Source organism: Terrapene carolina, unplaced genomic scaffold, assembly GCF_002925995.2.
Source record: "Terrapene carolina triunguis isolate 2854851 unplaced genomic scaffold, T_m_triunguis-2.0 Scaffold96, whole genome shotgun sequence".
Lineage (NCBI taxonomy): Eukaryota > Metazoa > Chordata > Testudines > Emydidae > Terrapene > Terrapene triunguis.
The window spans coordinates 21561810-21573738 of NW_020664447.1; the positions used below are offsets into that span (position 1 = coordinate 21561810).

At 41.9% G+C, this 11929-nt stretch overlaps 1 protein-coding gene across 3 annotated transcripts in view; it reads left to right on the forward strand.

The window, feature by feature from the left end:
- Positions 1-7629, forward strand: part of CAPRIN1 (cell cycle associated protein 1) — an 89431-nt gene extending 81802 nt beyond the window's left edge. For all 3 annotated transcript variants that reach the window (XM_024213857.2, XM_024213860.2, XM_024213859.2), the window contains exons 18-19: positions 4430-4493; positions 6369-7629. In XM_024213857.2, coding sequence (XP_024069625.1) covers positions 4430-4493; positions 6369-6433 — 129 coding nt within the window. In that variant the 3' untranslated portion in view covers positions 6434-7629. The remainder of the gene's footprint in view (positions 1-4429; positions 4494-6368) is intronic.
- Positions 7630-11929: the final 4300 nt, after the last annotated feature.

The following is an 11929-nucleotide window of genomic DNA, read 5'->3' on the forward strand; positions in this document are numbered from 1 at the left end:
TATGCCCCACACAAGGGGGGGACTGCCTGCCACGGCCAGACCCAGCACACACTAATTCCCCACAGCTTCTGTACCAGCACCCTCAGTGGTACCAGGGGAAGAGGAGGAAGAACCATCCACTTGCCATCATTGTTCACAGGGGACACGTTAATGCCTCCTCCCTCCTAATATAGGGGATGATTTCAAATTGTTCCATGGCTTATTTGGGAGGGTGGCCCTCTCTGGATATCTCCCTTGAGGAAGTCCCTGTGATACAGCATGGGCTAGTGGACTTTTTTGCATACATCCGCTTCGTTTAAAAAAAATAAAATAAAAAAAATGTGCCCTTCACATGAATGAGGCACTGATGGACCCTGTAAGGGTCATTCTGTGGACCCCTGCAGCTGCCTCTCTAGCCGGCGGGCGGTCCAACGGGAGGTGTGTACCAACAAAGGGCATGGACTTCGCATCCAGTGCCTAATTTCTTAGTGATACATGCAGTCCAGCGATGTGGCATGCAACAACAGCCCTGAAACACAACTCATAAGGACTGGAAAAGACTGGATCAGTTTTGGCAATAAGGCTTACTCCTTGCCTACCCCTCACCTCTGCATAGCCAACTATGCAACATCACTTCATAATCTTGATGTTCAGAGGGCATTAGCTTCTTACATAGACAGGACTAAACCATCCCATAAATCACCCAGACTGTTTCTATCCATCACTGAATGCTCCAAAAGGAGCACCGTCTCTAAATAAAGCCTTTCCACGTAGATCCATAATCGCACAAAACTCTATCAGTGTGACTGCCAATCCCTCATGGGGATTCGCTCACATCCCACTAGACCCTTAGCCTCCACGGCTTTCCTGCACAATGTACCTATGACGGACGTTTGTAGAGTTGGTGCCTGGGCCTCAGCCCATACCTTTAGACAGCACTATGCCTTAGAGCAGCCGCCCTCCCCCAGTGTTTACCAGAGCGGCCGGACAAGCACCGGGAGCAGGGCAGGCTCCCTGCCTGCCTGCCCTGCGCAGCTCCGGGAAGAGGCTGGAACGTGGGGAAGGGGGGGCGGGGGGGCGGAGGGGCTGTGTGTGGCTGTTACTTTAGGCAGCGTCCCCAGCAGCTCCCATTGGCCAGGAATGAGGAACCACGGCCAATGGGAGCTGCTGGAGGCGGTGCCTCAAGCAACAGAAACGCACAGCCCCTCCGCCCCCCCTTCTCCATGTTCCAGCCTCTTGCGGGGGACAGGGCAGACAGGCAGGGAGCCTGCCCTGCCCCCAGTACGTGCCGGGCCAGATACTGCCCCCCGAACCCCCCTGCCCTGAGCCCCCTGAGCCCCTGCCATACCCAGCACCACTCCTGCATCCCGACCACCTGCCTCACCCCGCACCCCTCCTGCATCCCAACCCACTGCCCTGAGCCCCATGCCGCACCCCTCCTGTACCCTGACCCCCTCCTGTACCCTGCACCCTGATCCCTGCCCTGAGCCCCCGCCGCACCCTGCACCCCGATCCTGCCCTGAGCCCCCTGCTGCACCCTGCACCCCAACCCCCTGCCCTGAACCCCTGCTGCACCCTGCACTCCTCTTGCACCCCAACCCCCTGCCCTGAGCTGCCTGCCACACCCTGACCCCTTGCTGTACCCCTCACCCCTCCTGCACCCCTCACCCCAACTTCCTGCCCTAAGACCCCACCACACCCCTCCTGCACCCCCTGGGGGCAGGGAGGGGGCAGAGTTGGGGTGGGGATTTCGGGGAAGGGGTGGAGTGGGGGCGGGGCCTCATGGAAGGGGTGGAGTGGGGGCGGGGCCAAGGGCGGTGGGGGGTGTGTGTGTGTGTGTCAGTAATGCGGCCCTTGGGCCAATGCACTAGTCCTCATGTGGCCCTCGTGGTCATTTGAGTTTGAGACCCCTGCCTTAGAGCAACAGGCAACATCTGAGACTTTCTTCAGATGCTCTCTACTATCAGAGGTCACGACTTCAACTCCGAAGCCCCTCCTTCCATCGGAGGGCACTGCTCTGAAGCCACCTAAAGTGGAGCACCCACAGGGACAGCACAAGAAGAAGAAAAGCAGATTACTCACCTTGTGCAGTAACTGAGGTTCTTCAAGATGTCTCTCTGTGGGTGCTCCACTACCCTTGCTCTTCCCCTCCACTTTAGAGTTTTCTTATTAGTCTCTGCAGTAGGGAAGGAACTGAGTGAGGGTTGGTCGCACAGCGTCGGTTAACTGCCTGCAGCAGCGCGAGACAGGGACCACGCATGTGCGACCCAACCGGGCACTGCTACTAAAAGTCTCCGACTACAAGTGCAGGGGCGCATGAACACCTAAAGTGGAGCACCCACAGGGATACACATTTCGAAGAACCTCAGTTACTGCACAAGGTGAGTAACCTTCTCTTTTCAATTAACTTCATGCAAGTACTGTAGTGCAATCTCTTTATTGTTAAGGTATAACTTACAAATGCAGGTTTTTTTGTTACATAATTGCTCTAAAAAACAAAACAATGTAAAACTTTAGAGCCCACTCAGTCCTACTTCTTGTTCAGCCAATGGCTAAGACATACAAGTTTACGTTTACAGGAGATACTGCTGCCTGCTTCTTATTTACAGTGTCACCTGAAAGTGAGAACAGGTGTTCGCATGGCACTTTTGTAGCTGGTGTTGCAAGGTATTTACATGCCAGATATGCTAAACATGCCCCTTTATGCTTCAGCCACCATTCCAGAGGACATGCTTCCATGCTGATGATGCTCGTTAAAAAATAATTTTAATTAAATTTGTGACTGAACTCCTTGGGGGAGAACTGTATGTCTTCGGCTCTGTTTTACCTGTTTTCTGCCACATATTTCATGTTACAGCAGTCTTGGATGATGACCCAGCACATGTTGGTTTTAAGAACACTTTCACAGCAGATTTGACAAATAGCAAAGAAAATACCAACGTGAAATTTCTAAAAATAGCTACAGCACTCGAACAAGGTTTAAGAATCAGAAGTGCCTTCCAGAATCTGAGAGGGCCCAGGTGTGGAGCATTGCTCTCAGAAGTCTTAAAAGAGCAACACTCAAATGCAGAAACTATAAAACCCGAACCACCAAAAAAGAAAATCAACCTTCTGCTGGTGGTATCTGACTCAGATAATAAAAATGAAAATGCATCAGTCTGCTCTGCTTTGGATTGTTATCGAGCAGAACCCATCATCAGCATGGACGCATGTTCTCTGGAATGGTGGTTGAAGATGAAGGGACATATGAATCTTTAGCGCATCTGGCATGTAAATATCTTGCTACAATAGTGCCATGTGAACGCCTGTTCTTACTTTCAGGTGACATTGTAAACAAGAAGTGGGCAGCATTATCTCCTGTAAATTGTAACCAAATTTGGTTGTCTGAGCGATTGGCTGAAGTGGGACTGAGTGGACTTGTAGGCTGTAAAGTTTTACGTATTTATTTTTCAATGCAGTTATTTTTTGTACATAATTCTACATTTCTAAGTTCAACTTTTATGATAAACAGATTGCACTACAGTACTTGTATGAGGTGAATTGAAAAATACTATTTCTTTTTTTACAGTGCAAATATTTGTAATAAAAATAAATATGAAGTGAGCACTATACACTTTGTATTCTGTTGTAATTGAAATCAATATTTGAAAATGTAGAAAACATCCAAAAATATTTAAATAAATGGTATTCCATTATTGTTTGACAATACGATACATTTTAAAAAAATTTTAATCGCGCAATTAATTTTTATTCAAATTTTCACAACTGTGGTAAATTATATGGGGGAATGTCAGACTGACTAATGACAGTAAACATTGAGATTCAAAAAGTTAAAGCTTTATAAACTGTTAAAACACATTGTCAATATCACATGTCCAGATATACAAAGTCAATATCTGTAAATCAGCAAATCATAACTCTTTTTACTATTCATTTGCTAGTCCATTTGTAACAAACCTAAGTCAGAAGTCTGAATCACTCGATTCTGACCCTTAAGTTCTCAAGTAGCATTTTTCTTTCTTTGCCTAGCTGTAAACTTTGATTATTTATCAATATTATTCGTCGGTTTGTGTGTGTACAGTGACATCTACATTTACCAATAAAAATTGTAATCCTTCCAAGCCTAGATATGTTATGTAAAGTTTAATCACTTAAACTGTTTTCACAGACTAAGATGTTTATTAGTTGCTAATGAACCTAACTCCTTTCTAGTCTCGTGAGGCAGATTAGGATTTCGTGCTAAGAATTACAATTCTGTATTTTGTCCGTGCCCCCACTGGCATCATTTAACTGAATTCATATACTGAAAAATGGATGGGTTATTTCTAAATACTCTTGAAACTTAATATTTTTAATAGCAAATATTTAACTTTCTAAGGCACAACAAATGACTGCAGTGGTTTAATGAAGATACCTTAATTTACTTTTCTCACTTTTACACTTTCTTTAGGATGGATATCAACAGAATTTTAAACGTGGCTCTGGACAGAGTGGACCGCGGGGAGCCCCTCGAGGTAATACTCAAATCATATGTTCCTAATTCTACTGAACTGGAGTTTCTGATGCAATCTCTTAGAGGGTTGTGGATCAGAAAACATTTTACCATATACAACTAATAGGCCACAATTCAAAAATACATTTAAACTTTCCTGGAACATTTGTTGGAAGTTGTTAGTTGGCTGTTGAATGAAGTATTTTTGTTCGTAAGAAGTTACATTTGTCTGCTGAGATTTAAGTTTCTTTGCATCCACACTATTCAGTTGCCTTTTTTTCTTACTAAAAGAAAATGAGCCGTGAAAACTTGAAAATATATTTTTGGTAAAGCTTTGCGCCCATTTCACTGCTGCCCCTACTAACCCAATTTGGAATTTTAATTTTTTGCTGACAAGATTTGCTAGAATTTTGACGGCAGGCTTTTCTTTTGTATGTTTTCTAAAGCTCCCTTGACTTCTGAATTTGTATATTGATATTACTTCAATTTCAATAAAGATGTGTTGCTTTACTTGCAGCCTGTTGCGGAGTTTTTTTGTTTTTTTTTTGGTCGACATATTTACAAATTCTGCCTTTTGTTCATTTAGTTCCTAGAGTCTGCAGGAAAGTGATTATTTTTAAAGTATCAATTCCTATAGAGATGGGTGTTTTTTCCCTTTGTAAAAATCTCCTAAAATATTTGCAGCCTTATTTGCAGCTGCACAGTGTACTTTATTTTGAGAATGAAACAAATATTAATACATCTCTACCCTGATATAATGCGACCTGATATAACATGAATTCGGATATAACGCAGTAAAGCAGCGCTCCGGGGGGTGGGGCTGCGCACTCCGGTGTATCAAAGCAAGTTCGATATAATGCGGTAAGATTTTTTGGCTCCCGAGGACAGCGTTATATCGTGGTAGAGGTGTATATTGAAATCACTCAATCATATATGAGCTTAAACTAAATGTTTATCAAATAGCCAAAACTGTAGTTGAGCTAATCTTTCTGCATTTGAACTTTAATTACTTTTCAACAATACTTCCATAGTTTTTCAACAGGCATTTGGTAACTACATTGCATGTTCTCCATTTCTGCTGCCTAAAATATTGAAATATATAACATTAGCCAACTCGTGGAAAGGTCTGTATGCGTTGTCAAAAGGAACTGTCCTAATAAATGGTGTGATGGGAATGGGGATTGAGAGTCTATCTAATCGTGGTGAAGTTATAGCAATGCTGTCCATAAATATATTCCAAATAGGAAAGTCCAGGGCTCATTGCAAGTAAAATACAGATAAGTATTTGGCAGAACGGTGGATTGATTGAAGATAGTTTTTTTTAAATTGATATGTCTATCTTCAACAGAACAATAGCTTGTGATCTATTTTCAGAATGCTGTTTGAGACTTTCAAGTGGCTCGATACAAAGGAGCAGGAAAGTGAAAGCAAACCTTCGACTGGCTGTTTGATAATTTAAGAGACCCTTTAGCTTAATGGCTTTAAAATAAGAATTTTTTTAAAATGCTAATCAATTATTTTAAAAAAATCTTAGTTTAACTTGCACTGGATCTGTTATCCCATACATGTGTGGGTGACTTGTGTCAATAAGTTGCTGTTTGTTAACTGAAGGGGAAAAGCACTTTAGAAGTTAGGTTAAATTCATCTAAGATTCTGAGAATATTCTGAAAAATACCAAGAGGGGTGGAAAACCAAGGAATTGATTAGATGATTTAATAGGCATACACGTGCGATTGTGTTTCAATGGATAAGGATATTGACCATGTATTAGTGCAGTAAACATATACCTGTGAATTCTAAACCAAAGTTATTGAGACCAAACTTGAGTCACACCCTTTATGAACTCTAAAATGGTCTGATTTGATACAAAATTTTAAATGCTGTTTTTATTTTCTAGGTCGTGGAGGGCCCCCAAGACCCAACAGAGGGATGCCTCAAATGAATGCTCAGCAAGTGAATTAAACTAATCCACAGGATTATATTAAACGCCAAAACCACACTGGCCAATGTACCATACATGTTACCAGAAGAGTTATTATCTATTGTTCTCCCTTACAGGAAGTTCATTGTAATGGGACTTTTTTCATTACCCAGAAAGACAGGACTACAGTTGTCAGCTTTATATTACCTGGATATGGAAAGAAACAACGTTTACTCTGCATGTTCTGTCCTAAGCATCATCTTGAGCCTTGCACATGAGATTCAGATTTGTTATTCTTGCTATGAGTAAAGCAAAAAAGGCAATTTCAGGGTGATCAGATCTCCATGGTTAACTGAAGTGGCAGAAAAAAGCAAGACTGCCTCACTTCTGACATTCTATAGTGATGCAACAAATAAAATCGGCAAATCCCTAAAGATTTTATTCTGATGGCAGTTGATAAAATTAAACTTTCTCATGAAAGAAGGATGGAAGAAGTGAAGTGTGGTTTGGCAGAGCAACTGCATTTCAGCTTTTTCATGTTAAAATGAAGCACTGAACAGTTTAAGATGCATAATGATGCATATATCCCTAACTAGACAAATAAGCTGACAGCCAGCTTTTGATAGACAAGACACACCCTTAGCTACAGCATTCTCCATCACCAGGCTCAGTTTACTGTGGCTAAGGATACATAAATTGCTTTTGTGTAACTGCTGATATAATTGTATAAGGTTTTTTTTAACCCTCCTTCCCCCCCCAAAATTAGCTTTGATTGGCACTTTAAAACTTTTGCAACAAATATGGGATATAATCTGGATGGCCACTTGTATATTTGATGTGAAGTATTTAGATATCTCTCTTGAACATATTTAAGTTTCTTTGATAGCAATGACTTTTGTAAGGATTGGTATTGTCTCTATCATTCCTTATGACTTGCACATTGTCTGTCACTAATCCTTGACCTTGCTGTATTATCACCTAAATAACTGATACAGGTACTGATGGAAATCTCTAATGGATAATCATAACACTTTTGGTCACATGTCCTTTTGTCTTTCCTGCAGCCTGAAGGTTTTAAGAAATCTCAAATGCCCGCTGCTGCTGCCCTTTTAATTGCTATCTTTTGAAAAGCACCAGTATGTGTTTGGATCGGTTTCCCCTTTTAAGGGAAATGACAGCCAGCAGTTACAGTTCTAACGGTATAAGCAAGACAAATAAAACATGTTTATAAAAATTGTATTCTGGAACAATGGTTTTCAGCTACTGATGCAGACTTAACATGATGGGGATAGACATTTCATAAGCTTATTCTCTAATTCACTTTACAGATTTACATAAGCCTTTTGTTCCTTTTTAAATTATTCCAGAAGTTATAACTCTCACACTTATTATCCGTTGTCTTAATCCATACTAATTGGATTAACTGGGGATTTTTTTCTTTTCCATGGAGACTTTCATGTTCGTCAAGTCAACATATAGTGTAGAAGAATTAGCTTGGGACTGGGAGTTGGGAACTCATAAATCTTATCCCAGTTTTGCCACTCACTTCCGGTATGATCTTGGTCAAATTGGTTAATCTTTGTGCCTGTTTCCCTATCTAAAATGGGGAGAATACATAGCTACCTCAATAGAGGTGTTGAGTACAAATGCATTTCATAGCACACTGAAGATGTAAAGTGCTATAAAGGGTCATATTAAGCAACAGCCACATTATCGAACAGAGGATGTTTAATCACGAGGTAATGGTATTGCTTTTACTAAACCAAACTGAAGGGTTTGCTGTCATTTGGAGGATATTTTATACTGTGTCATGACAGTCTGAAACTTTTTTGACTTTATTATGAAATAGTCACATGTCTTGAGTTTGGGACTTTCACTTTGTCATGACCAGACTGTAAAGACCACAGAAATTAATTACAGGTATTGTACTTACTTGGAGGCATCACAGTTTTGTGGAAGCAACGGTAAACAGTCATCTTGCAAACACATTAGTTGCTTGGGATGGCACTTTTTTCCATAGCAATTAAATGATATACCTTGCAGTATGATGGCAAGTCACTCTTGTGACCATACAGCAAACTGCTGCTGGTGTAGTCCGCATTTAGTTGTTTGTTGCTATTTCCTTACAGTTGGAAAAAGATAAGCTTTTTAATGCTGATTTTTAGGAAAATAAGGGAGTCTTCTCAATGTTTTCCTTTTAATCTATTTATAAATAAGTAGTAGACAAATAGCCGTTCAGCTTTCTGCTGCATCCCAACTGACTCTTAAATAATTTTAGTTTTTCCTTGTACTTACAACATACTTAACTGAAGGCCATTGAATAGATCCGGACATTCCATTTTCCAAAAATGTGGGCGTATCCATTTATTTCCAGTGATGATATTTAAGTGAACTAATAAAATGTGGGTAATTGAGACCTGTTATTTTGAGGTGTTATCTTGTGAGCTTGTGTGTGAGAATGGCCTTTAGGCAGTATAACCCTTCTACTGTATGCTAATGATACATAGAAATGTACTATAATCATCTGTAGTACATAAAACAAGTGCTTTGAATACATATGTAGCCTGAATGTTCACTCTAATTCCATTAATCTTAACAGATGTATTGTTAATAAACCCCTTGCTGAAAACTGACCTTCTCCATCACATTAAGGTTCATAGATCCACTAATTAGTCTTCCAGCCTGCACTACAGAAGATAGGACCAGATATATATCCATCATTGGCATAGCTGACCACACCTGTCTAGAGATGTTACTCTGCTTCTATTCTGCCTCCATGGTGCAGACAGGACAAACTAGAACTCTCCTGCTACAGAACTTTTCTTTTTGTATTTCATTCTGCGTTTAAGAATTTCAGAGCTCTTTAGCCTCTGCAGTCCCTGATTTGACTTCAGATTTGATTCTCTCCCAAGAGAGAGCATCCCCATACATTCTTCACTCCTGAGGGTCCCTGACTCATACACAGCAGCCACATATAGTTGCGAGTAAGCTTGCCGAAAAGGAAAACTGTATGCTTGGCTAGTCGTGCTCTGGAGTTTAGCTGTGGCCTGTTCTTAGCAGGCACCAAAGACATCAGAATGAACCAGGCCAGGTCAGGTGGCATCCCACTCCTCGTCACCATGACTGAAGAAGACCTGAGCAGCAGTCAAAGCTCATCTGGGGATGCTACAAATGGCGCCACATCACTGCACACCCCAGCTTTGATGGCATTGGTTATGTCAAGCCATCTGATTAACTGTTGTCACATCAAGCTCTTAGGGGAGTAGCTGAAGCCAGTGAGGAGAGCACCGCCTGTGCTGTTACTGCATATGGAATATCAGATAAGCTGCTTCCACCTCCCTTTGGGCTATGGAGGATTGAAGCCAAGCAGTCAGTCTCAATGGATACCCTAGACGGTAGTTAAGGGTTTGTGAGGCTTGACTCCCAGCTCCTAATGTACTTTCCTTCAGGGCATATATCCGCGGATCTCATATGGCCTGATTAACATGGTCATTACCCTGAAGCAAATCACCCAGAAGCTTGGATTCTATGGCTGGACCTTCTCTGCCTGATTCTAATGCCTGTTGGATTCACCTGAGCTCCTTCCTAGGGACCTGCAGCCTTTAATATCTCCTCAGAAGAATCATTAAAGGAAGCAATCCCAAACCTAATGGGGGAGTTCCTCACTCCATTGCACAGGAGACCCCTCCTCACGAAGGCTCTCTTGGGAATGATTCAGAGAGGACTTTTTAATTTGTTTCTGGAGAGCTTTCATTCCTGATCCAATTAGCCGTTGAGTGAGTTTGGTGGATTTCCTTCCTAAGGAGCCACACACAGGTGAGGGGATTTGTCACTTCCTAGGAACTTTGAGGCAAATATAGCAGCCCAAGAGACCTCTAGCATCCAGACTTTATGGATTGATGCCTTGTCTAGCCAGTCCTCTCTATTCAGGAGACTTCAGGTTCTGGGAGCTTCTCTTCACAAAATGGCTTTGGCCAGTCACATTTTGTCCAGGGTCTCACTAGATGGTCAGTTTCTCTCTTGCCAGGTTTGGTTCAGATTCTGGAGTAAGAACACTAGCTAAAATTCTCTGTTTGCACAGGATCTTAGGGAAAGTAATCTCTGAGTTGGCCAAGACAATAGAAATTCTATCCTCGTATAAATCCAATATTAAAGGACTTAGTGGCAGTACGGGAAAGCAAAGTAGCCTTTAACCCCCTCTGATCAAATATAACTGGATGAAGGCCTCTGACAAAGTGGAACGGACCCAAAATTCAACTGATCCAGAAGAAACTTAGACATTCTACTTCTGATTCCAAGTCTTCTGCATGGTTTCTTCATAGCACCATCTAAGCCAAGTGGTCAGTTCTGAGTCCTCGGAACTCAGAATTCACCTAGCAGACTGTTGAATTCTATTCCCCTCAAACATGGTGGTTTTTTTTGTTTGTTTTTTTTTGGGGGGGGGGGACATTAAACAGCTCACTTTATAGAATTGTGCTGTTCTTCCCAGACTTGTGCTGTGTAACCAGTGTCTAGCCACTAGAAGAACAGGGACATGAAGAAGACTATTCACTGCTTTTTGTGGATTGTGGCAATGGAATCAGTTACCTTCAGAGATGTTTTTTTCTCTAGAACAGTTGTTTTCAACTTGAGGTCTGCATGCCCCCAGGGGGCCGCAGACTGTCTAAGGGGTCCATGAAAGGTGACTATGAAAATAAGGTGAAAACCCGGAAGTGGTGTTGCTACCAGAGAAGTCCACAGTTTAGTGCCCTTTCTCATGCTGTGTCAAATGCCGGGCTGAGCACTTGCGTTGTTTATAGTAGAATTCTATTCAATCAGTTTTCAGCCCAAGACTTTTATGATAGGGGTCCATGGACCACAAGTTGAATTTCCAAAGGGGTCCGCACCTCCATTTGAAATTTTTTAGTGGTCTGCAAATGAAAAAAAGGTTGAATACCATTGCTCTAGAACAACAGTGGAAGCTCTGACCGATTTATAATAAATGTTAATACACCTATAGCTTCAATAGGCTGAGTCTAGTGGAGATTTTGTATCCTGGATGAATACTCTATAGTGGAACAACGTGAGTATAAAGCTCTAGAATCTTCACTTGTCGTCTTGAAACTCGGTGTTCCTTTTGGAGGCTGAAATTACTTAGGAGCTTGTAAAAAGAACAGGAGTACTTGTGGCACCTTAGAGACTAACAAATTTATTAGAGCATAAGCTTTCGTGGGCTACAACCCACTTCTTCGGATGCATATTGAGTGAAACATATCGAGGAGATATATATACACACATACAGAGAGCATGAACAGGTGGGAGTTGTCTTACCAACTCTGAGAGGCCAATTAAGTAAGAGAAAAAAAACTTTTGAAGTGATAATCAAGGTAACCAAGTACAGACAGTTTGATAAGAAGCAAGTGTGAGAATACTTACAAGGGGAGATAGATTCAATGTTTGTAATGGCTCAGCCATTCCCAATCCCTGTTTAGCCCTGAGTTGATTGTGTCTAGTTTGCATATTAATTCCAGCTCAGCAGTCTCTCGTTGGAGTCTGTT